Source organism: the organism of the source record quoted next, unplaced genomic scaffold (genome assembly GCF_019419815.1).
Source record: "Pyrus x bretschneideri cultivar Hongxiangsu unplaced genomic scaffold, Pyrus_bretschneideri_v1 Contig3, whole genome shotgun sequence".
NCBI lineage: Eukaryota > Viridiplantae > Streptophyta > Magnoliopsida > Rosales > Rosaceae > Pyrus > Pyrus x bretschneideri.
In genome coordinates this window covers 2,943,633-2,968,336 of record NW_025999612.1, presented here as the reverse complement: position 1 = coordinate 2,968,336, position 24,704 = coordinate 2,943,633, and the positions used below count along the sequence as shown (strand labels likewise).

The window sequence follows — 24,704 nt, the reverse complement described above, 5'->3', positions numbered from 1 at the left end:
TGCTAAGTATGTCGAGTGGTTGGCCAACATTATACCTGTATTAAAAGTTATAACTAATACAGTTCGATGTTATGTTGACTATAAAAACAATAATGGAGCCGCGTCTAAAGATGAGCACCCTACACCCATGCAGTTGCAAAACACAAAGTTCTATCTTTCATAGATGGGAATGATGGTTATAATCAGATAAAAATGGCTAAAGAAGATATACATAAAATATCTTTTAGATGCCCAGGACATGTCTGAGCATATGAATACTTAATAATGTCATTCGAACTCAAAAATGTTGGTGCAACTTATCAAAGAGCAATGAATGCCATTTTTCATGACTTGATTGGCCATAGCATGGAAGTATACATTGATGACATTATGGTGAAGTCTAAAATTGAAAAACAGCACCTAGTAAACCTCAGACAAGCCTTAACAAGAATGAGGATCCATAAGTTGAAAATGAATCCTAAGAAATGTGCTTTTGGGGGTAAGATTGGGCAACTTTTTGGGGTTCCCACCAATAAAGTACAACTGCAAAGGCTGCTGGGCAAAATCAACTTCCTGAGGACATTTATTGTAACTTGGCAAGCAAGATTCAGTCGTTGACTCCTCTATTAAGATTGAAAGATAAAGAAGAGTTCGAGTGGGGCCCACCACACCAAGAGGCCTTTGACAGAATAAAGACTTACTTGGCCTCTCCACCAGTGCTCATGCCACCTCATAGAAGGAAGCCTTTAAAGCTTTATATTTCTACCTCTAAAAAGTCAATAGGAAGCTTGTTGGCCCAAAACAATGAAGGTGGGAATGAGCAAGTAATATGCTACCTTAATAGAATCCTTACTGAGGTAGAAATAAGATATACCCTAGTGGAAAAGTTGTGTTTGGCTCTGTACTTCACTGCCTGCAAGTTAAGGCATTACATGTTGCCTTGCCACATCCACATTATTGCCAAGACAGATATAATCAAATACATGTTGTCAAAACCAATGCTAGTTGGAAGGATTGGAAAGTGAATTCTAGCACTATCGGAGTTCAGTTTTCAATATGTGCCTCAAAGAGCAATAAAGGGGCAAGCAATTGTAGATTTCTTGACCAAGCACCAAGAACCACAAGATGAACTAGTTAACATCCCATGAACTCTAGAGGTGGCCAGTCTTTGGATCCCACCAAGTAGAGCTCTCTCGGGAAAAGAGGAATGGATTTAGCAAGAGATAAAGAGGATAGCTAGTCTTTGGACCACTCCTTGGAAGTTGTATTTTGATGGATCTTGCACTCAAAATGCTATTGAAGCTGGGATCGTCATTATTGATCCCAAGGGTGTTCACCATTACTATTCATTCCTTATGACAAAATTGAGGGAATCTCACTAAAGTGAAGCGAATATTGAGTTCCAAGGTGCAAAGTAGTGATATTTAGTTTTAAAAAAAGTAAGGTTAAATTCAAGTTATAAGAGCATAGCAAAAAATAGTCTTCTCTCAATGATCATATTACTATTGTTTTCTCAACAATCGACTTAAATTTCTTCAATATTTTATACGAATTTGGATCCTCGTTGGATCCTCTTTGTGAGGATCTCGGGGATCCGTGAATCGTGTCCATTTATCGTACATCGTGCAGTAAGAAATCATTTTAAATATTTTTATTTTAAATTAAGCACAAACAGTACCTTATAAAAACTAACCTTACAATGTACGATGAACGGATATAATTTATAAATCCTCAAAATCCTCACCAAAAGGATCGGAAGAGGATCCTGTTGGATTTTATACAAGCTTTTAGAATCAGAAACGCATTTCTGAAAATTTTATTTGGCATATTCGGGTGTCATCCCCCGCATGTTTAACGTGGCATTTTCCAAGGTTGAATTACAAATTGATCCCTATTATAATTGTAGGTGAAATGTAGGAGCTGCAGCTGCAATTATTGGATCCTTAGCTAGGATTAGTTTATGTGTGTGTATCTGTTAAGAAAGGAACAGTTGATTTTTCTAGTGGAGTTTATTATGGAGTTTTCTTATCAAATTCTCTTTTGACATCACGGGAAAAGAGAGACAGATGCAAGGAGCCATGCACTTTTTGCAGCCAAGTGAACCATCTTGAAAATATTTGACTCCTTACATATAAAGAGGCAATTTTCTTTAGAATTGCAGACCAATTATTTTATGACATGTACATAAAAGTTTTCATTTTGTGGCTTGAATAAGATATTTTGGTACTGTATCACTAACAGTTCCTAATAAGTAAGAAGCCAAACAATGTTCTATTGCTCGGGCCGGGACTATAGTAGCTTTTTGTTTATGCTTAATTATTGCTGATACTTTAAGATGTCTTTATAAACTCTATAGAGAGCGAGAAACTCATTGTGAAAAGTAAGATAAAGATTGCATTATATTAATCCTCACGTGTTAATCATGCAAGGGCGTAATGTAACTCTACTTTATTCATTCATTCCTTCCTAATCTGCAGAAGAGTGGCAATGGCTATAAAGAAATGCAGGAGTTGGTGAAATAGTGTACATTATCACGAGAAGTTGGTGAAATAGTGTACATTATCACGAGAAGTTGGCGAATAGTCTACATTATCACGAGAAGTTGTGAAATAGTGTACATTATCATGACGCACGTGCACATACATATATATATTCATTCCTTAAGGGTCACCGTAATCTTGTCAAGAAAGATCGAAGATCGTTACAATCATTTGTCACACATGGCACTCGTTTCACAGACCGGTTCATCATCCTGCATTCACTTCTCTTTCGTACCACCCTATACTGCTAGGAAGACGAAGATTTCATATGCATACAATGCAAGAGTGGGGAAGATGAAACCGCGACCCAGTGTGATAGTTGCTGCAAGTCCTCCCACAGAAGCTGCTGTAATAGCTACCGAGCCACTGACAAAAGAGGATCTTATAGGGCATCTTGCCTCTGGATGTAAGCCTAAGGAAAAATGGAGGTAATCAAATGGTTGATTTGATTTATATATAAATTTACTTTAGCTTATATGCAAGGTAATAGAAAAGAGTTGTTATTTTTCAGTTTGTTATAAGGAATTGCCCCTTGTCTAAAACTCATACGCTAGATTAGATGGATGGCTAGGATTACAAGTTGTGAGTGCGAGACTCTCTTACATCCTATATGTTCATTGTAAATCGTGCAGTCAACAATTATTTTGAATACTTTTATTTAAAATTAAATACAAACAGTACCCAACGAAATTATATTGCATTATGTGTTTCGTATTTGATCCTTGTGAATCTAAGCTTCTGCATCAACACATTACAATTTTAAATACTCTAACAATAACTATATTGCATTATGTGTTTATGTTGATCAAAATTATTTCCATGTGGCTTGAGATTCAAGATAATTCCGCTCGTTATACTTTGTATCTTAGCTTTCTCACTAGCTACGCTTTGTCTTTTGGATATATTGCCCTAATTCTTATACTTAGTCCTGCTCCATCTTCAGAATTGGCACTGAACAGGAGAGGTTTGGCTTTGATCTGAAAACTTTACGTCCTATGACATACGAACACATTGCTAAGTTGCTTAATGGGATTGCTGAGAGGTTTGATTGGGAAAAAATTATGGAAGGGGACAACATTATTGCACTTAAACAGGTAAAATTGCTATAATTTTTTGTTTCTTTTTCTTGCCTATCAAGAAACCCTTTCCATATTTGTGTGATTTTTAAAGACAATGCATGACATTGTCGGCCAGGGTAAGCAAAGCATAACGCTGGAGCCGGGAGGTCAATTCGAGCATAGTGGTGCACCTCTTGAAACTCTGCATCAAATTTGTGCTGAAGTCAATTCACATCTTTATCAGGTCAGCGAAAATATAGTTTTTGCTTTAGCATTCACATGCAACTATGCAAGAAGATTCACACTGTAAGCATAATGTTCTCTCAGATAAAATTTAGTTCACAAATGGAGTTTCTGATTTGTTGTTTGAGTTAACTTCTCCATATGTTCCTTTTTACTAGGTTAAAGAAGTTCTAAACGAAATGGGAATCGGATTGATGGATATTGGTTGTCAGCCAAAGTGGGAAGTTAAAGACATACCTATGATGCCTAAGGTATTGTTGAACTTTGGTTACATATCAAAGACTCCTTTTCAAATTCATGCTGCCATTTTGTATTTTAATTACTTACATACTGATCGAGTATATTTTGGCTCAGGAAAGATACGAGATCATTAGGAATTACATGCCCAAAGTTGGCTCTCTTGGACTTGATTTGATGTTCAGGACTTGCACTGCACAGGTTAGATGATTTTTACAAGCTAAGCTGATCAGGAGGCAGTATCTTTTAAACTAAGAACAACTTCTTTGTTCATTTTTTTTTAGGTTAATCTGGACTTTAGTTCTGAAGAGGACATGACAAAGAAACTTCGCGCTAGTCTTGCTTTGCAGCCTGTGAGAACACTGAACTTGTTTTCGGTGTACATTTTTCTGCTTATATGGTATCTAACTTTTCAACAAATGGAACAGATTGCAACAGCTCTATTTGCAAATTCACCTTTCACTGAAGGAAAGCCAAATGGTTTTCTTAGCATGAGAAGGTTCCTTTGATTCTCAATTTTCTGGTCTTATGAAATTGGAGATGTCATTTCAGCACAATTCTCTCTTCTTCATGGCATCTCTATGTTTATTGGTTGGTACACGGGTCTGTATTGAATCTTCAACTTTTTCTAACAGCCAAATGTGGACCGATACTGACAACGATCGCACTGGCATGATTCCTTTTGTTTTTGAGGAATCCTTTGGGTAAGATATTTTTTGTTTTTCATAGGTGTACAAGCCTTTAAATGCATTTCGCTGGTGTTATCTTTCTTTTCTTTTCTTAAATTGTTTTTTTGTATGCAGGTTCGAACAGTATGTTGAATATGCTCTCGATATCCCCATGTACTTCGTTTATCAGAACAAGAGGCATTTTGACTGTACTGGGATGACCTTCCGGGTTTCCATCTATCCTTTTTATAGTCTTGTAATTTGAGGCTTAATTTCTTCTGTAGCTGTAGCCTGCAGTCTTTATTTGCCTCAAGCTACTGAGTGGTTAAAAATATAGTGTGGTTGTATTCATGCAGGACTTCATGGCAGGAAAGCTTAGTTGCATTCCCGGTGCATTGCCAACCCTCAATGATTGGGAGATGCATTTGGGAACTATATATCCCGAGGTTCATAATAATGTCAATAATGAGATAGCTTTTGTTTTTGCGATGTTGTTGCCCAATCATGCCATGTTGCTCTTTCCATTCAGGTTAGGCTGAAGAGATACTTGGAGATGAGGGGTGCTGATGGAGGACCGTGGAGTAGATTACAAGCTTTGCCTGCCTTTTGGGTAAGCAGCATTTGGTTCCTTACACATAACTTGTCATCATTTGGTCACTTTTCAACATTATCTTCTCATAAGAGAGGGTGCAAATACTTATCATTTTGTATCTACTAGCATTAATTTACATATCTGAATGCCAGCTGATTGTTTTCGTTTCGAATGTCAGGTTGGTTTGTTGTATGATGAGGTTTCCTTACAAAATGTACTAGACCTGATAGCCGACTGGACAGCTGAAGAAAGACAGATGCTGAGAAATCAGGTGAAGTAGTGAAATACTACAAGAACAAAAGCCTATTCTTCTACAGGCCTCCTACATTCTACTACAATGATTAAGTTTCCAAATCTTATTGTATAATGGCATTTAATTAGTAGGTCCCTAAAACTGGTCTAATGACACCATTTCGTGGCCGATTGCTAAAGCATGTTGCTGAAGATGTGGTACAATTCGCAAAGGTAAGTCACGCTTTACTAGCTTGTTGCTGCTCTTGTGGTGCTTTGTGCGACTGAATCATAGAGTTATTCATTCTTCTGCAGGCTGGCCTGGAAAGAAGAGGCTTTAATGAATCACGGTTTTTGAATGACTTGGTGGAGGTGGCTAGAACTGGTTTGTAATTAGGAGTTTAGACACATTTTTAATAGTTTTTTCGTTTTAAATCACCAGATAAATCGGTATTTATAAGGAACGTTAATTGTATATTGCAGGTGTAACACCAGCAGAGAAGCTGTTGGATTTGTATTACAAGCAATGGGGACAAAATATAGAGCCTATCTTTGAGGAGCTACTAAGCTGATCAGGTGGAAGGCACTGCAGCAGTGGAGCCGTTGCAAATTTCCTGGTGTGTAATTTAGTTTAGGCATGAGGCTTTTCATCTAATTTCAATGAATGTAATCAGATCATGGCGTCAGGTTATGTAAAATGGAAGATTAAAAATAAATAATACGAACACTTCTTGGGTTGAATTCATCTGGACAACCCATTGGTATGTTTTTTTTTTTTTTTAAAAAACAAATAAACACTATTTATTGGAAAAAAAAAATCGTTAACAATACATTAAAGACAAGTACTAATCGACACAAATCTCAACAGGACAGTAAAAGCAACAATGGGGAATGACAAACCCTAACATGTGTTATGTGACAGAAAGTACCGGACAGGAGTCCATTTTGTTGCAGCCCACTTTTTTTTACTCAACCCTTTACCTTGCATTTTTTTCATAAAACCCCTTGCTTGCATTTGTTTCAAATTTTCAGCCCAAACTCAGATTGAAAAAGAATCATCCATGCCTCTCATTTACTTATTTTTCATCTGTTCTTTGGAAGATTAACAAACTTGCAGCTTCAGTGAATGCTAATGACGTTTGATTAGTTAAACGGATTCAAATGTATGTTGCTCGTGTTTATATAATTTGTGCTTGGGGATGGATTAGACATATATTTTGACTTGAAAAGGTAAAATGGTTATGCGCATGTTCATGTACTTGAAAAATCGTGAATGAGAATAATGAATGATACCCTGTTCGGGTTTGGAATACACAACTCCCTGTTCAAGTTGGCATACCAATTTCAATATACAAGCTAGGGTAGTCGTTCTGTTGGGGTGTTTAACCATTTTTAATTGTTTTGAGTCAATTCCGAAGTCTTGGTTCTTTCTAACTGTCTTGTGCGGATTTAAAGAATAAGGCTATTTTTGTGGTCCGACAACCATACATTATGTGCAAATCGACTAGCCTAATCTATTATCATCCTTTCATTAAATAAAAAAAAAATTCAATATTAGCTTTTATGAAGGGGACACAAATCATATTATCTTATTGCAATATGGAAGGGAAGTTTGAGTTAGATTGATCTATGTACTTATAAGGGACTTACATGTACTTATAAGTAATTGGACTACACTTTCTATATTGCCAATTAAGTTTATAATGAAACTTCAACTTTATGAAATAGTTGGTCCGAAAAAAGAAAATTTTCTTGATATGAATTCATTTGTTTGTCCTACCTAGCTAATGATTTGTTGTGGCAATCCAAGCCCAGGTCATGTGGCTACCTATATGTGCCATGTGCTCCTGTTTCCTGTCCAAGTACTTACATATTACCATCATGTTTTATTTTTTTCTTGTGCTTCTGCACCAATTTACCAATGTCTTAATACTCAGTTTATTGATTTTTATTGTGTTTATGTTCGCATGTGTATTAAAATTATTCCGATTCATGACAATCATAAAATAATTGTCATATATGAAATCAAAAAGTATGTGAGTTCCACATTACACTCCATAATCAACACCTAAAAAGTAAGAAACTAGATTGATTATGGTAGGATAATTGATCTGATGATCCATATTCCTTCTCTCCCCTAATTTTTGCTTTCATAATCCATCTCATTCAAAGTAAGTAAACATGTAGTCTTGAGCGTATTTGTAAATCTAAGAGCTTAATTGTAATCTGTTAATTAATTTGGATATATAGGTAATTAGCAAGTGTTAGGGTTGAAATGGATATATACAAGAAGAGAAGAATAGATGGGAGGGGTGTGCGAGATATGCCAAATGCATCTGTCCAACTGGATTGATGGGTGTGTGGTTGCTGTCGAGGGAACATCCCAGCATAATTTTGTGATAGCTTAAGATGTGGATGGTTCACCAAACGTATGTATGCATATAAGATGCTCCAACAGCCCATGATATCTTCTCCCCTCTCTTATTCTACCTTTACATTTTGAAGTTTTAGTATAATTGAGTTAGTAATATGTTATTGGATTACTTTTATTTTAGGGTCATTTGATAATTAATTTGTTTTTTATATTTATTTTTGTGTTAATAATAGAGGAAAATATGAGGAAATCGAAAAATGTAAAAGAGCGGATGAAAGATGATAGAAGAGATGGAAAAGTACATAATGAAAACTAAAAACTATTTTGATGTTGTTTTCACTTTCGAAATTTTCTTTTCACTTATTTTTATTATTTCTTTTCCTCCCTCCCACATTCCTAATACCTTTGTTTATATTACGACAAAATAAAATGGTTATCAAACAATTGATTAGACTATGAAGTTTCCCACAAATTGCATGTTTATATATATGTGGTTCCAATTTTGGGAAGAAAAAAAAAATCAGCACCCTTACATATCAAAATCATGGCAATTACAGAATTACTGCACCTTACAGATTGACAAAAAAATTAAAAAAATTTGACAAATGGGAATTTTAAATTCAAGACCTCCAACAACCAAAATTTTGATATCATATTTTACAACCCACTAGTTCCCAAATTTTTAAGCTGATAAATGCTTTTATTTTCCCCTTAAGAAAACAAATCGCAATTGATGTGAAGATTATTAGTGGGAAAAATCAACACTAACCTAATTAAGAATTATATTTTGTTTAATTAGAGTAAGCTCAACCGTCAACATTGGATTCCAAGCAGCCAAGGCAACTAGTCCTAGTGGGGTGTTGGAATTGGAAACAGATGCAGGGATTGCATCCAATAATTGCCTCTCTCTCTCTCTCTCTCTCGTACAAATATATACACATTATAGTATACGTATACATTGCCACAAGGCACCTCAACTTATCTGGAAATCACGTTCTTCTGGTGAAAGTCATAACTTAATAGATCATTGACTAAGAAAAGCTCGATTATTGCGAAATTTGTTACCGTTCATAATTAGACAGTATTATGAAAGATAATATGTCTCGTTCTAATTGGTATAGGATCAAAGTAACGTAAATCTAAGTTACTTTGTTTTTAGGACATGTTTTCAATCTCTGGGTAGGCAGATCAAATCAGCCATAACACGATATCTATAATAAAAAAAACTTTAATAAATTTAGATGGAACCCCGTAGACTTGTGCAAGTGACCCTTTACCACAGTAGTGGAGAGGAGTGTTGCCCTTGCACCAAAGTGTAGCTTCGAACTCCGTCAACTCCCTAATCTAATTTCTACTCTAGCAAATCTTTCGTTTGACAAAAATAAAATAAAATAAATAAATAAAATAAAATAAAAACTAGATGGAATATCTGTTTAATTATGAAAATAATTTCTTGGTAGAAATCTGTTTATGAATACTTTGCGAATAATATGCATGGCATGTACGAAAACAAAATTTTCGAATATAGTAAGCATTATTTTAAAATAAATAAATAAATAGGAGCTTTGATTTCAACATACATGAGCAAAATGTGTGGAGGAGATTTCCAAATTCTTGTTGATGGTCTTCTTCATCAATGTTTGATGCATTGGCGAATTAGTAGTCTGCATGGACATTTTAAACTTAGCAAGTGATTTCTCTTCTATTTTCTTTCATCATATTTGTAGAGAGACCAATTTTTACTGATGCTATTTGCTAATTTTAGGCATCAACAAGCTTCTGAATGTCAACTGTTGATGACCATATATTCATCAATGATTTACAATTATGTCAAGATCTTAGAGTCGGGTCAATGGTCCTCTACTAATAACACCGATATTGTATCAATTTAATCACATGCAGAGCTTGACATGCATCATCAGTAGTGAAACCATTCATTGATAAATAGTGATGTATTTATGCCATGTTTCTGATGCAAGATGGCATTTTTCAACACTCCTCACGTGGGATCATTTTTTTGTGGGCCACAAGTTCAACCAAGATTCCTCTTCAGGTCAATCCAAGTCAAGGTCTTGTTCACAATTAGAACGTCCGGGTTGGGTCTTGTTCACAACTGGAACGTTCAATCGGGTCAGAAAAATCTGCTATGATACCATGTCAAGATTTTAGAATCAGGCTACTGATCCACTACTAATCACACTAATATTGTCGCAACTTAACCGCCTACACACACGACATGTGTTGGGCTTTATCAAAAAAAGCCTCAATGTTTTTAGTAGTGAAATAATTCATTTGTCATTTTTCCAATGTAAAATTACATTCTTCAAGAAATTATTCACATGTACATAAACAACTGTCCTCAACTCATTTGTCAAAAATATGTAACAACCGCATAATCAAGTATACATAACCTCTACGTACATGTGCACGTATGATGTATGAGTTGTTCTTGTCATAACATATAATACTTTCATATACTTCCACCCTTGAATTAATATAGCATTCCTCGTTGGGTTAACATATCTTTGATTATACTAAAACAGAGGATAAGTATAGCATATTAATGACAATAATCCTCATAATGTGTTAAATAATTAACTCAAATTAGGTGAGAGAAAGGATCAAAACCCCCAGATTAAGAAATGGGCATTTTAGGAATGTCCTAAGTAATGACAGAAGTGAAATGAAATGAGCAAGCATGAATCTTCTTGTCGTTTTCCCTTATCCAGCTCACAACTCCTTGTTGGAGTTTTGACATGCCACTCTGAACAAACCCACATGAAATTATTGAATGATATTATTAATAGCTATATATTTTCATTTAATTCAACAAGAAGAAGAAAAAAATCAAGAGACTTGAGCAACTACAAAAAGGCCATCACCAATTATAATTTTCCATTGTTCTTCCCTTCCACTCTCAACCTTTCTTTTCTCTTTCTCCCCATAAACCCTAACTTATTTATTTTTGTAGTACGGTTTAGAAAATGAGAGAAATCTTGCACATTCAAGCTGGACAATGTGGGAACCAAATTGGAGGGAAGTTTTGGGAGGTGATGTGTGACGAGCATGGGATCGATCCCACCGGAAAATATAACGGGAACTCCCACCTTCAGCTTGAGAGGGTAAATGTCTACTACAATGAAGCAAATGGAGGAAGATATGTGCCTAGGGCAGTGCTGATGGACCTCGAGCCGGGGACGATGGACAGCTTAAGAACTGGTCCTTATGGGCAGATTTTCAGGCCGGACAACTTTGTGTTTGGCCAGAATGGAGCCGGAAACAATTGGGCTAAAGGGCATTACACAGAAGGAGCTGAGTTGATTGATGCTGTTCTTGATGTGGTTAGAAAAGAGGCTGAGAATTGTGATTGTTTACAAGGTATTTAATTTGGGATTGCTGGCCTTTTTTTTTTTTCTTTCTAATTCTTCTTTTTTCCGAGTCCTAATTGATGTGATCGTACATTTGTAGAAAAGTTGGGTCCAATAGAAAAGAAATGTGGTTTTCCTAGATTCTAAACATGGATCAAAATTAGTCTGGAAGAATTATTGTTGAGTACTGCAATACCGCCATGTGGTATAATTAGTTCACGTGTTACAATATAAGCGAATATCTATTGGTATACACCCTTCAAAATATATGAATCTCAACTCATATTATAACATGTGAACTAGTTATACCGCATTATCATGTTCCAATACTAGACAATAAATTTTTACCTTTTTAGATGTTTTACCTACGAAAAAAACACTCAGATAACACCGGAAAATACTAAAGACAACATGGTTGACTAATTTGGGCTATTTTGATTTTCTTGATTATTTTTTTCATTTTTTGAGTTTGGTCTTAATTGATTTTATTAAATCTAACCCCTCTAAACACAATTAAGCAAGGCAAAAATCACCTGCTTTGTCCATCTTTTTACCAATTTAATCAGTTAAATGTATAAATTTGTTATAGGGTTCCAGATTTGCCATTCACTAGGAGGTGGGACAGGGTCAGGAATGGGGACCCTACTGATTTCAAAGATCAGGGAAGAGTACCCAGATAGAATGATGATGACTTTCTCAGTCTTCCCCTCACCAAAAGTCTCAGACACAGTGGTCGAACCCTACAATGCAACCCTCTCTGTTCACCAATTGGTTGAAAATGCTGATGAGGTCATGGTCCTTGACAATGAAGCCCTCTATGATATTTGTTTCAGAACTCTCAAGCTCACAAATCCAAGCTGTAAGTATTGGGTAATAGCTTTTTAGTCATATAAATGCAAGTTTTTTGACAATTTAATGTGATACGTTGTTAGACTATAGTCATTTTGGATCATTGATTACGTGAATTTGTTTAAATATTTGAACCGAATTAAGAGTGCAACAACTTAACATGCATATTCTCTTATCATATAGTATGACATGTTATGTCGTTAAATTGTCAATCTGAATTTCTACCAAATTGGAGATCCAAATTGAGAGTTTTGATACCATAACTTGTCAGCCAAGAAATAAAAAACATTATAATTTTGCTATTGTGCACAAGTTTTAAATACTAAAACCTACATTTTCATTCTACTTGTTACAGTTGGTGATTTGAACCATTTGATTTCCACAACCATGAGTGGAGTCACATGTTGCCTCCGCTTCCCGGGACAGCTCAACTCCGATCTTCGAAAACTAGCCGTGAATCTCATCCCCTTCCCCCGCCTCCATTTCTTCATGGTTGGTTTCGCACCCTTGACCTCTCGCGGCTCCCAACTCTATAGAGCCCTCACAATCCCTGAGCTCACACAACAAATGTGGGACGCTAAGAACATGATGTGCGCCGCAGATCCACGCCATGGCCGATACCTGACAGCATCGGCCGTGTTCCGCGGCAAAATGAGCACAAAAGAAGTGGACGAGCAGATGATCAACATACAAAACAAGAACTCCTCATTCTTTGTGGAGTGGATTCCAAACAATGTCAAATCAAGTGTTTGTGACATTCCACCAACCGGGCTTGCCATGTCCTCTACATTCATGGGGAATTCGACATCAATTCAAGAGATGTTTAGGCGGGTTTCGGAACAGTTCACGGTCATGTTTAGGAGGAAGGCCTTCTTGCATTGGTACACAGGCGAGGGTATGGATGAGATGGAGTTTACTGAGGCTGAGAGCAACATGAATGACTTGGTCTCTGAGTATCAGCAGTACCAAGATGCTGTAGCACAGGATGAGGGAGAGTATGATGAGGAAGAGTTGGAGAACTGAGGATTGGATGTTTTCCAATTTTAGGTTGCTTGGGATTGAAGAAATTAAATTGAATTATGTATTGGGGTCAGTAATTTGTGCTTGTTCTAGCTTGGTTCTTATCTCTTTTTTTTGGTTATCAATAATGGGTTATTTATTGTAAAGCCTTCCCATTCTTGGGGATTTGGGTTCTGTTGTGGATATGTGATTGCTGTAATGTTTTTTTTAAGAGAGAAAATAAATAGTTATGCTTCTTGTTATTACAAATTATATTTTTTATGGCACAAAAAAATTGAGTGAATATTGATGTTACTTATAATGTTGAGATCACTTTCGACGCATTGAAAAATTTGGATTCAAATTTAATTTTGTATTCAAACATACGTTCACCTCTTCATAGCATCGAATTTTTAAACTCATATATAAGTTTTTTTAGAAAGTACTACTAAAATCACTCTATTGTCTTATTTTCCCGCCTCACCTTTTAATAAAAATGTTAATCACACAATTATCCTTTTAGCAAAAGACTTTTAAATCCACATATATAAATTCGTTATAACTTTAATTAAATAAACTAAAAGAGAAGAAAGAAAACCTAAAAGTAACAAAAGTAAAAATAAATCCATCCTCCTCCCAAATCATCCACGATAGACTGACGACTATCAAATCCCCAATCATCCATTACCCTCGCCAGCAACAAACACCACCGCACCCTCCCTTTCAATTCTGGTACTACCACCTCCATGCTCTCCTCCTTTTACTCATAAACGAACAACGACGACAACCCAGATTTTAAAATTGAAGAATACCCAATTCCAGTTGGACTAAATCGATTTGGAGCAATCTGCCTCTGTATTGGAAAACTCCCCCTGTGCTTCTGTCTTCCTTCCCCTTTGGTTTCTCTCTCTTTCCAAGTGAGATGCCGCCAAGCAGGTGTCAAAGGTTTTGGTTTTTTATGGGGGTGGGAGAAGGTTTTGGTGCGGCTAGGGTAGTGGCAATTAAGGAAGCATGAAGTTTTTTTTTTAAAAAAAAAAAAACATATTAATATTATTGTTTAAAAAAAATTAGACATTAGAGGTTATTTTAGGAATAATGGTGGGTGGAGAAATAATATTTTAATTTTTTTAATTTTTATGGTGGGTGAAATTATAATGTGCGTGTAGAAATAGGACAATAGGGTAGGTCTATCATCACTCTTTTTAGAGGAGCAATTGTAAGCACAAAAATTATGTAACGAATGAAACAAGAACACGTGTACAAAGTAGATTTATATTGATGAATTTGTAGGGTTACAATCTCTGTTTACAATTTTCCTCTAATTCAGTCTTCAAATTTGATGTAGATGCGTGGGTTGTTGATCCAAGGGTTGCGATGACTTGATCTCGGACGAACGATTGAACGATTGCTTCAAGTTTTGAGATTGAAACAAAGCGTGGATAGTCTTCACCTCTAGGTTTGTGTATGACCTACGGCAAAGGTGATGTTGATGTGGGATTTTGTTGATTCAAGGGTCTTGGCGACTTGATCTTGAATCAAACGTCGTTACAAGTTTTAAGCTTTCAACAAAGTCTTGAAGGAATCGGCACAAGTGCTTGTTGATTCTTCAAGGGAATGCTTTGGCTTTGGTCCAAAGAAAGCTTCGACTTTGGTTGTACGTTCTTCGAAGAGAGCTTTGGCAGCATATTAGTCTTCAAAGATTTGGCAAAGGTTCTCCTTTTGTGAGAATTTCGGCCCTTCAATGTAGAAATTGTCGACCTTTATACTTGTCTGAGGACCTTGTATTTATAGACGTCTCAAAGTTTTCCTTTGGATGGATTTGGCTTTGATTTGTGTCTTGATTCGTCCATGGGAAAATTTAGGCATGTTTTGTATCTTATTTTCAGCCACTTTCCCTTGCTTGGCCAAAATCTATAAGGCTTTCTTGCCTATTTTGCGAGCAATCTTTAATTCTTGCTTGTTTTGTGAAGATGCTTTAGCTTTCATTCCAGTTTTGGGAGCAATTTGGGCCCCTTGCTGATTTTAAGGAGATTTCTTCCCCTTTGCCACATTTTAGAAATGCTTTTGAGCTTCCTTTACTTGATTTGTGCCACATGTCATTGATGACTTATTCATTTGTGACGAAGTCATATGCCACGTGAAGCTTTATGATGCATCATTTGTATGCAACGAAATTTACATGTACTGATAAAATTGAATAGATGTAATTCATAATTAAAGAAAAACAATTTGATCTATCAAAGCTCTTACCTAATCATAATATTTGGTAAAAAAAGAATTATCTTCAACAATTGGGTCCATAGCTCAGTGGTAGAGCATTTGACTGCAGATCAAGAGGTCACCGGTTCGAACCCGGTTGGGCCCTTCTTTTGTGTTTTTCTGTTTTATTTTTTGGTTTCTTCCTACATTCGTTCATTCATCAACGCTTCTTTTGCTGGTCAATCATCCAGCAAGGTTTTTCAGTTCAGAAATGCAATGTCAACGTCCACCGTCTTCGTTCCTTCTGTCTTCGGTTTGGATTTTTTTCTAGATTAGTAGTGATTAGGGTTTCTTCAACGTTTATGCATACTTCACGTGATTACAGAAAATATTTCAAAAAATTCAATTTTAAGAGTAGATGGTCAAAGATAGAGTTATTTTTACCCGGACAATAGCACAAGAGACACCGTTATCTAAGGAGGGTTTCGTCGTTCCGCTCCTTGCAAACGATGTTAGGATGCGAATCACTACCCAATGAATTTTCATGGGAATTATTTGGCAAAATAAGGTAGCTTTGCTTATACATAGCATGACTATTCCACCCAAAAGTTTGATTTTAGTTCAAAATGATCAATATATAGAATCAGAACAAGTAATTGCTGAGATTTGCGCACAATAAACGACAAATTTTATTTCAAATAAAATATATAAAAAAAAAATAGTAAAAAGCAGAGAAATTACAAACATGCCATTGTCAGCACTTCTCTTCACCTCTTTTTCAATGCAAGATCAAAACAACAGAAGATTAAATCCTTTACAAATATATATAACGTTTCAAATGCATCATATGATGTGATTATTTCCCCAACATTCTTGTATTGGAAACAGGTCATTTGAACAACAATGAAGGGCAAATTCGTCATAAACAAAAGAGACCAAACCAACCCGTCCAGTAAATTTTGCCAAAGAATGCTTCAACATCCACAACGCACGAACCAGTCATGCAATAGAAGATTAATGACTTGCTTCTCTTCCGTCTCTGCGGCCTACTCGATGACTGATTAACCTCCTGACTAAGAGTCCCTGTCCAGTGCTCATCTTTCCGGAAAAGAGCGGTTCAATACAAAGGAAAGAGATTCATGTTCCACCTTTAGCAGCTAACCGTCAAGCGCTTGCACTCCTTTTACTTTCAAGTACACTACCCTCTTTGAGGGCTACCTGTGCCTCGTCATTCTTTCCAAGTGCCAAAAGTGCTGCAGCTTGCAAATACAAGGCTATGTGCCAAACAGGGAAAATCACTTGGGCTTGTGCCGCATCATTCAAGGCTTCCTGTGGCATATCATTCATGAGGTATGACAAGCTACGGCGTGCAAAAACTGTCGGGGAAACCATGGTTCCGACATCAATAAACTGCAAGTTAAATGAACAAACTGTCAGCTATATGAAACCAATTTGAAACCGACTTATATAAAAGAACTAATTTGAGGTTGTAGTACAGTCCATCGGAAAAGGCTAGCCCCAGGACAAAGCTTTTACTGAATTGGCAGGGCCAATCTTGGCAGGATTTTAGCCCCCCCCCTTTTAGTCAAGGCTAACTCAATGCCCTACATCAATCATGAAAAAACCCCGAAAAAATGTGCACAAATAAAATGTGAAAACAGACCATACAATTCTAAAACAATATTGCCTCAATTTATTTTCATTTCTCTAATGGAATGTCTTACAGTCCTCTGCTGAATCCTTCTTGATCAATTACACACGTTTGACATAGAGGAATGATGGAAAACGAGATAGATAGAAAGGAATGGGTATTCGCCTCGTGTTATTTAGTATATTTTTATGGGAAAAGGAGGGTACCCCGTTCCCTCGTGTAGTCATGGTATTGCATGTAGGTGTGAAGAAAAGATAAAAATCTTCTTATCTAGTTACCATTCAACTTCTTTTCTTCCCAAAACAGATTTTAGGTAAGGGTAAACCTAAAATATGACTGAAAGCAATTAATTTCAATCCATACTTTGATCCAACCAAAGTTAGAAAGTTGAAAAACGGTATGCCTGGTAGATGTGCTACCGCTCCACTTTTCCTCGCTACCAAGCAAGCTTCCCTTTTCCCCCTTCACCCTTCTCTTTTCTTTCCTTTTCCAAACATACTGTTAGAATTAGTTCTCCTGAAGAGTAATCCCCATCCCACCATCGGGACATTAGAAACTATCTAGCTTACACCTAGACACCATTAACTTTAGTTTTCAGAAATATCAGAGCTTACACTGTTGGTGGCTGTATTTGGGCTTTGTGGTTGTGCTGGATATAATGACTGAGGGGGTTTGTATATCTGGAAATTGACATGCGGTGAAGGTGGTCGGGATGGCAACAGATTATAGATCTGATAGTTTTAGCGGCTGTGCTCATAAAGGTGGATCAGTCTGTCGCTATTGAATGAATTTATGGAAAGTCTGAGGCTGCCAAGTGAGGATTGGAAAACCCCATTTCTCATTTAGGCTGGCCCAAACTAAGCCCAAAACAAAAAGATACTTATGCAGGCTCACTCTGGATAGGGTTACTAGAATGCATATGCCTTGGGCAGCGCTTGGACCAGCCCCTTAAACAAGTGATACTTCACTTAAGCCCAATGCATATGCTTTATCATAAACATTAAAGTTAATTTATATGGTAATGCAAGTATTGATTGCCAAATGTGGTGGACATCTATCTACTCAGAAAGGTTAATTTGAAAGGACGGCAAACTAAATTGACCTGGGAGTAGCACTCAATTGCAGCTCTGAAATCTTTATGACGGAAAGCAACATCACCCTTTTTCTTTGAGTTCAATGTCTCCTGCATCTGGTTGGTCCACATCTGGAATGAAAGCTGAAAGCTAGAAAAAGCAATAATTAGCATACCATATGTGAGTACAGGATGCAGCTGCAGGACAAATATCAGGGAATCACAAAATCTAAGAGTGGCAGCTATAAGTACATAGCTGACAATTGACAGAGAGGGTATGAGTTATATCACATTTAACAATCATCTTGTTAGGAAGATTAACAAAAATAAAAATACACGGAGCCATTATCTAAATGTGCATACTGAAAGTGAAAAACCAAACATCTAAAGAGGGACATGGTTATACAATGACCAAAGCAAAGAAGCTAAATAGATAGCTCGTTGGTTCATTCCAACTGATTTTTTTTTTAAATGAAGGATTGACTTGATTCTATGCCATCATGATTTATGACAAAGTATAGACTATAGTCATAATTAGATCTCTCTATGAGTCCTCATGTGATTTTGGGGTAGACATGCACCTTCATGTTATGGATACCAGTGAAGGATCAAATTACACAAGTATTATGCTTGCTATGATTATAATTGATATATAAGAGAAGTCTACACAACCTACTGGATTATGACAGAACAAGAGAATTTGGCATTCCTTAAATATGATATATTAGAAACAAACCTCAGTTGCTGCACCTTCATCATCCTTGTATCCAATACTTTCTATGATCTCATGAATAGCCGTTAAATCCGTCCTCACACAAGCTTCACCAAATGGTGATAGATTAGGTAAAGCTGCTGCACCATGTGGTATACCCATCAATACATGAGAAGGAACCTGCAGAACAACGTACTTAAAGCTTCTCTAGATTGCAAAAGACTATTCAACGTTTCAATACAAGCACAGATATTAATTAATCATGATTTGCTGTTGAGGATGTCCACAACGAGTGAAAATTGAACATACACTTTAGAATGAGGTATAGACCTTCTGCCTTAATAATATAGATCAATAGGCCACATGAAAATATTCTTTGAGTTTATTACTGGAGAACTCCAAGATCAAATGGTACAACTTATTCAGAATTGAAGCACAAAAATGTGAACTTCTTCATTAAACATGGCTGTATTTTCTTTGGTTTTAAGTTGTAAAGAGTACCAGAGTCTCTGACAAGAAGAGGTATCAATAGTACCAAAATGACAAAATTTGATTGTCACAACACTTCGAAAGAAAAGAACAACCAATAAGAATAATAGTGTCATGAACAAAAGAACACCAACCTCTGTGTCCTTCTGAAGAGGAACCAAGGCAGCAACTAATGACTTTGGATTAGGACGCTCTCGCGGTTCATATTGCAAACATCTTGAAGCCAAACGGACTAATTCTGTTCCCTCATCATTTGAGAATTGGCCTTCCAAACAAGAATCTGTTAGCATCTGAAGATTCCTGTCGCGAATAAGGTCAAGTGCCTAGAACATTGTGCAACCGAATATTAGAAATGCAATCACATAGAATTGACAACTGAGCTCAACTGAGAACAATAAATCACCAAAAGAACTCCTATGGCTAGAGTCAAATGTTTTTTAAGTGAGCAAGGAAAAATTATGCAATGTCACTAGTATACCTGCAGTTGCTGCTTCCATAATCATCATTACTTCTATGAAAACTTCCTGTATGGTACAAGTACTAGTACCACACAAGTAGTTCCCATATTACTCTTAGATGACACAAGTGGTGCATTAATTGATCACATCGAAAGAGTCTTATTGCAAAAGAGACTTACATGGCTCGGAGGAATATGTTTTCCACTGAGGAGGTCAAGCAAAAGGGTGCCAAAGCTATACATTACACTTTCTGCAGTAACTCTTCCTACAAAAAAGATGGGGGAGGTGATCAATATTCGTAATATAAGGTAACCATATGAGCAGAACAAGGATACGAGAATGGAATTAAACATAAGATCACAAGTCAAAACAAGCAAACATCACAATGATCACATTTAAAATCTTATTATCAGTGTCCAGATTGTCACTAGGGTTCAGCCGTCATGATGTCGTCTAATCAAGAGGCCAAAGATGTTACTAATGAATGAATGTCAGCACGGTAATCTGGAAGCTGAGGAATTTTACTTCTTGAAGATGCATACCTGTCCTTAGATACTCAGGAGGAGTAAATGCCAGGTTTGTACTGTAGCTTTTTCCATCTCTACTGTTTTTCATCAGACCAAAGCATGAAAGTCTAGGGTTACAATCCTGAGATTTAGGAAGAGCAATTCATATCAGACTCACACTATACAAGAGAGATGAAAAACACAGTACTGCATTAAGTTTGAAGATAACAGTGAATTGATAGATACTCACATCATCAAAGACAATTCTATATGCATTTAAATCATGATAAAGGGCACGTCCTTTACTGGTACAATATTCAAGGGCCTGTGCAAGATATAAAGCCACCCTTAACCGCATTGCCCACTTCATGGGTTGTGTTTCCCCTGAATCAATACAAATTAAAAGCAATAAATATTGTTTTCTTTGGAGAACCAAAAGTTAAAACAAAAGGAGGAAACATAACTACACAGAGGAGCATCACTACATAACAGATGTCAATGATAAAGTAAAAGAGATTCATAAATACTTCAACAGATATGGAAACCCCAAAAAAGTCCAAACAAAGCAATTATCACGATTGACGATGATGAGTGGTTTCCGCACCTGATCCCAACGTGCCAGGAATGATATTTAAAACAATAAATTATATGAAGCTTTAAGAAATTGAAAAAAAGATAATATATATTATAACCAAGGGAAACTGCCAAACCAAGAAGCTATTGCACCTTATCAACATTTATAATCATTAAAAATAAAATAAAAAAATTTAGCACCTGATACCCTACAAGTGATTTTCACAATAATTTTTTTTTTTTTTTTTTTTTTTTTAAAAAGACGCTCAACCAGCTAGTTGAGAAATACAATTACAACAGTTAAACTGTTTAACAGTCAGATAATCAGATAAAGGTGAGAAATAATTGCTCAATAGAGAAACTTCAACCTTCAGACTCATAATTAAAGTATTTCAGTCTCAACTCAGAGCATATAGGGAAATGAATTCACACAAAAACTAAAGGCGTTAAAATTGCGAACAAACTATATATAAAAATTAGTGAATCTAATGAACTTACAATGGAATAAATGCTTTGCCAATGTATCATTGGGCATATATTCAGCAACAAGTAGTCTCTCGTCACTTTCCCAGCAACAACCAAGTAAATTTGCCAATCGGGTGTTCCGGAGCTGCCCAACAGCCCTTGCTTCTTCCTAAAATTGTAAAGGTCAGGTTAGAGCAAGAAATAAAAAATCATAACTCAAGGAGAGGAAAAGAACTACGTTAACGACTATGTAGAAACGTAGACATTGCATAATGCAAGCATTGCTGAAGAGGTGAAGATGGTAAACAAATCTCTTACATATTCAAAAGATACATGACATGCATAAAATGTTTGAAATCAAACTACTTGGTTTAGCCAATTATTATATGCTAAAAACAGACCACACATAATGTCATTTTCCACTCAAACTAGTGTAGCTCAATGTGATCAAAAGGGGAGAAAAAGTGTAGCCGAAAGAAACAATTTTGCTTTCAGGACTTCTTCCACGGGAGGGGGGTGAACATTCAATTTAAAGTGTATCATAATTAACTGAAACAAGATCATGATCTTAGGAACATCAAAGCAAATGATAGCAGTTACCACAATATTAAAAACAATGATGACGAAAATATGTTGGGGATTAATTCTTTTGGTGCTATCAAGCTGGATGTGCAAATCATGTCAAGAGATTCATACATCACAAAACCATTTAAAGGCAGTGAGGCATCCAATTTCAAACACACTCCAAAAGTTGAACTGCTCATGTGTAAACCATAGTACAAACTCCTTTTCCGAGGAAAAAGATCAATTTAGTTTAACAGATTTTGGTACAGGAAAGAGGAATTCATATTACATAATGTTTAAAATAGTAACAAGGATGGAAAGAAGTTACTCAGCAATCAGCAATATCAAGAATCCATCTATTGGTCAAAAACATCTCTAGCCATTCTAATACATTATGAGTAACGCAAATAAATTATGAGTGACGCACTGACAGGGAGAGAAAAAAAAAGACATGAACCTGGCAAAATCTTTGAATGCTGATCAGCAAGAGAACTTTTTGGAAATAGATATAATGACATCATAATGATTGGGAGCCAGTACATACTTACCAAAAATTGTCGGGTATCAGGCCAAGCTGATCTGTTGAATCTTTTGACAGCTATCCGTCTTTGATCCTCAAGCTTCCCTTTGTAAACCACATTTGGGGCCTTTTCCCCGTGTTCAGAAACTATATTCTCCACAGCAAATCCAGATGTTGCCATCCTAAGTTGCTCGATTGTGTATTCATGAAATGCAGGCAAATCAAGTTCATTGCTCTCCTCATTTTCTACAAAAGGACAGCAAACTGTGATATTGCAATCATTCCAAACAGAATAAAAATGAGACATGATAGCTACACTTCATTAGTTCGCTTACCCACACTTTGGGTCTCAAGAACTGGTCCGTCAACTTCTGGGCCCCAACAACACGCAGAGAGGTTGGAACACCCACAACCCATCCTAATCTCAGAATTTGACAGCACACACTAGCAAGTCTTGAGGCTTCAAGATTTTATACAAGTTTGTAGAAACTGAAAACCGCCATCTGCCCCTTCAATACCAGCCAAAACAGATCCTGTCACCGTGCAAGACCTGCCAAATATTCACCACTCAGAAACTACAATCATATGGAAAACCTCAAAAACCCCATGTCAAATTCCAGCTCATTATCATAAAGGCTTCTGCCGAAAAAAAATTCCCTCCGTTCTTTTTGTGGACAGCTTCTTTCAAATGTTTCTTTCCACATAAAGCAAAAATGAAATCAGGGGGTCAATACAAATCATTCAAATTTCAATGATTCAAGTCAAGGGACACTTTAGTACTAATACTGATGCCAAACACAATACACACAGAAACAATGCAGAGGATGCAATCATTAAACCAATTCCCAAAAAGCACAGACAAACAATACATCACCGAAAAAGCAGCAACTCAGCTCAACAAAGGATTCCAATCTGAGTCAACTCACTATGATCCGAGCTTAGTCAATTGAGTCCAGACTACCAACTAGGCCAAAACAAAAAACCCAGTTGTCTGAAACCACCAAACACAAAAAAGCTCGTTCCTTTTGCAGCAAACGAGCCGACCCAGAAACCAAAACAGCATAAAACAGAGACCCTTTTAGCTCAAATCAAAGATCACAGAAGCAAACCACAGCACGCCCAAAATATATAAACACGAAATCGAAAATATAAAAACAATATTTATTTTCGAATAAAAATGAAAATTCGAGAAGAACTTTGAGAGAACCTGAAATTGAATGAATGAGCCAAGCAAATTCCCCGTCCTCGATTCGGTCAAAGGCAAGGAAAGCAAAGGGGTATTTTAATTTTATTTTTTTTACCTCGTTTATTTTTTTATTTTCTTTATTTTTTGAGTGCTGAAATTATATATTATATATGTATACTGTGCTGAAAATGAGTTGTATGGACAGTGAGAGTTGAGGGACTTTTGAATCATAAATCGTCGTCGTCGTCTTCTTCGTCGTTGTTTTCGCGTTGCTTTCTCTGCGGAACAAGAAAATATATATATATATAGAGAGAGAGAGAGAGCGAGCTTCGAGATTTAGATGAGAATTATATATAAAAAATGTGAAATATTTTAATTTTAATATTCACGGATATAAGACTTTTTTTTTTTTTTTTTTTTTGAAACAAACATATTAAACAGCCGAATTCAAGAATTATTTATTTAATTTAAATTTTTTGTATTGGTGTTATATAGTGGGTGGGTGCCTGCGTGTGGGATTAGTCCTCCATTTCTCTATTTCCACCGACATGACCCTTTTTTTCTGATTTTCACACACCCAGGTCACTCCCTCCCCATAATCAACGGGTGTGTGAAAGCAAAAACAATAAAAATAAAATAAAAATAAAAAACAACGACAAACTTGAATGGAATCAGATGGAAAGCACGCTTGCAGCAAATCAAGAACCCCCAAAATCACCAACTCTACAAAACCCTAATTTATTCTTCAATCCTAAATCCCTGTAATTGAATACCTTTTGTTTGAAGATTTTGGCTTCGAGATGGACCGTCAGGTGGTGGTCGGAGTCGACTTCAGAGGAGCTGAAGGAGGGAACTCAGCTATCGAGATTCGAGTGGGAGGAGAGTCAGTCAGTCAGGCTGGGAGATAGAGTTCGAGAGGGAGGAGAGTCAGTGAGTCTGAGAATCGACGACCAAGATTTGAGAGGGAGGACTGAGTTGTGGTCGCGACGGCGGTGATGATGGGGTGACGATGGTGCTGAGTCGGTGATAGTCTGGGGAGGACTCAATTGCAAAACTATCTCCCCCTGTAAAAGGACAAAACCCCAAAAATTAGAAAGAAAAAAAATAATTATAATATTTGGGCCAATAATTGTGTAAAATATAAGATATAATGGGAAAAGGGGCGTTTAAA

General features: G+C 36.4%; 3 protein-coding genes and 1 non-coding gene across 7 annotated transcripts; 3 read left to right on the top strand and 1 right to left on the bottom strand.

Annotated features, from left to right (window-relative positions):
* Positions 1-2,679: 2,679 nt before the first annotated feature.
* LOC125479839 (glutamate--cysteine ligase, chloroplastic-like) lies at positions 2,680-6,299 on the top strand. 2 transcript variants are annotated; one of them, XM_048589913.1, is made up of 15 exons: positions 2,680-2,947; positions 3,463-3,613; positions 3,714-3,821; positions 3,979-4,071; positions 4,175-4,258; positions 4,342-4,410; positions 4,486-4,556; positions 4,693-4,761; positions 4,861-4,954; positions 5,082-5,171; positions 5,255-5,335; positions 5,496-5,588; positions 5,702-5,782; positions 5,864-5,933; positions 6,032-6,299. In XM_048589913.1, the coding sequence occupies exons 1-15, from the start codon at positions 2,700-2,702 to the stop codon at positions 6,118-6,120; spliced, it is 1,491 nt and encodes a 496-aa protein (XP_048445870.1). In that variant the 5' UTR covers positions 2,680-2,699; the 3' UTR covers positions 6,121-6,299. The 2 variants fall into 2 exon arrangements, with proteins under 2 accessions (XP_048445870.1, XP_048445871.1); XM_048589914.1 differs by lacking the exon at positions 5,864-5,933.
* A 4,447-nt stretch (positions 6,300-10,746) lies between these two features.
* LOC103954803 (tubulin beta chain-like) lies at positions 10,747-13,408 on the top strand. Its single transcript, XM_009366628.3, has 3 exons — positions 10,747-11,300; positions 11,880-12,149; positions 12,495-13,408. Exons 1-3 carry the CDS (start codon positions 10,907-10,909, stop codon positions 13,160-13,162), a joined length of 1,332 nt encoding a protein of 443 aa, XP_009364903.2. The 5' UTR covers positions 10,747-10,906; the 3' UTR covers positions 13,163-13,408.
* A 2,023-nt stretch (positions 13,409-15,431) lies between these two features.
* TRNAC-GCA lies at positions 15,432-15,503 on the top strand. The gene has a single exon. It is a non-coding gene; the product is annotated as a tRNA-Cys (tRNA).
* A 571-nt stretch (positions 15,504-16,074) lies between these two features.
* LOC125479880 (serine/threonine-protein kinase BSK7-like) lies at positions 16,075-24,704 on the bottom strand. 3 transcript variants are annotated; one of them, XM_048590034.1, is made up of 11 exons: positions 24,307-24,704; positions 22,683-22,897; positions 22,376-22,593; positions 21,297-21,432; positions 20,476-20,609; positions 20,262-20,367; positions 19,899-19,984; positions 19,396-19,584; positions 18,797-18,952; positions 18,091-18,204; positions 16,075-16,747 (listed from the first exon to the last, which is right to left on the bottom strand). In XM_048590034.1, the coding sequence occupies exons 2-11, from the start codon at positions 22,762-22,764 to the stop codon at positions 16,502-16,504; spliced, it is 1,467 nt and encodes a 488-aa protein (XP_048445991.1). In that variant the 5' UTR covers positions 22,765-22,897; positions 24,307-24,704; the 3' UTR covers positions 16,075-16,501. The 3 variants fall into 3 exon arrangements, 2 of the variants coding, with proteins under 2 accessions (XP_048445991.1, XP_048445990.1); XM_048590033.1 differs by lacking the exon at positions 24,307-24,704 and adding an exon at positions 23,555-23,849; XR_007260342.1 differs by lacking the exon at positions 24,307-24,704 and adding an exon at positions 23,555-23,850 and having other exon boundaries at positions 16,519-16,747; positions 18,091-18,211.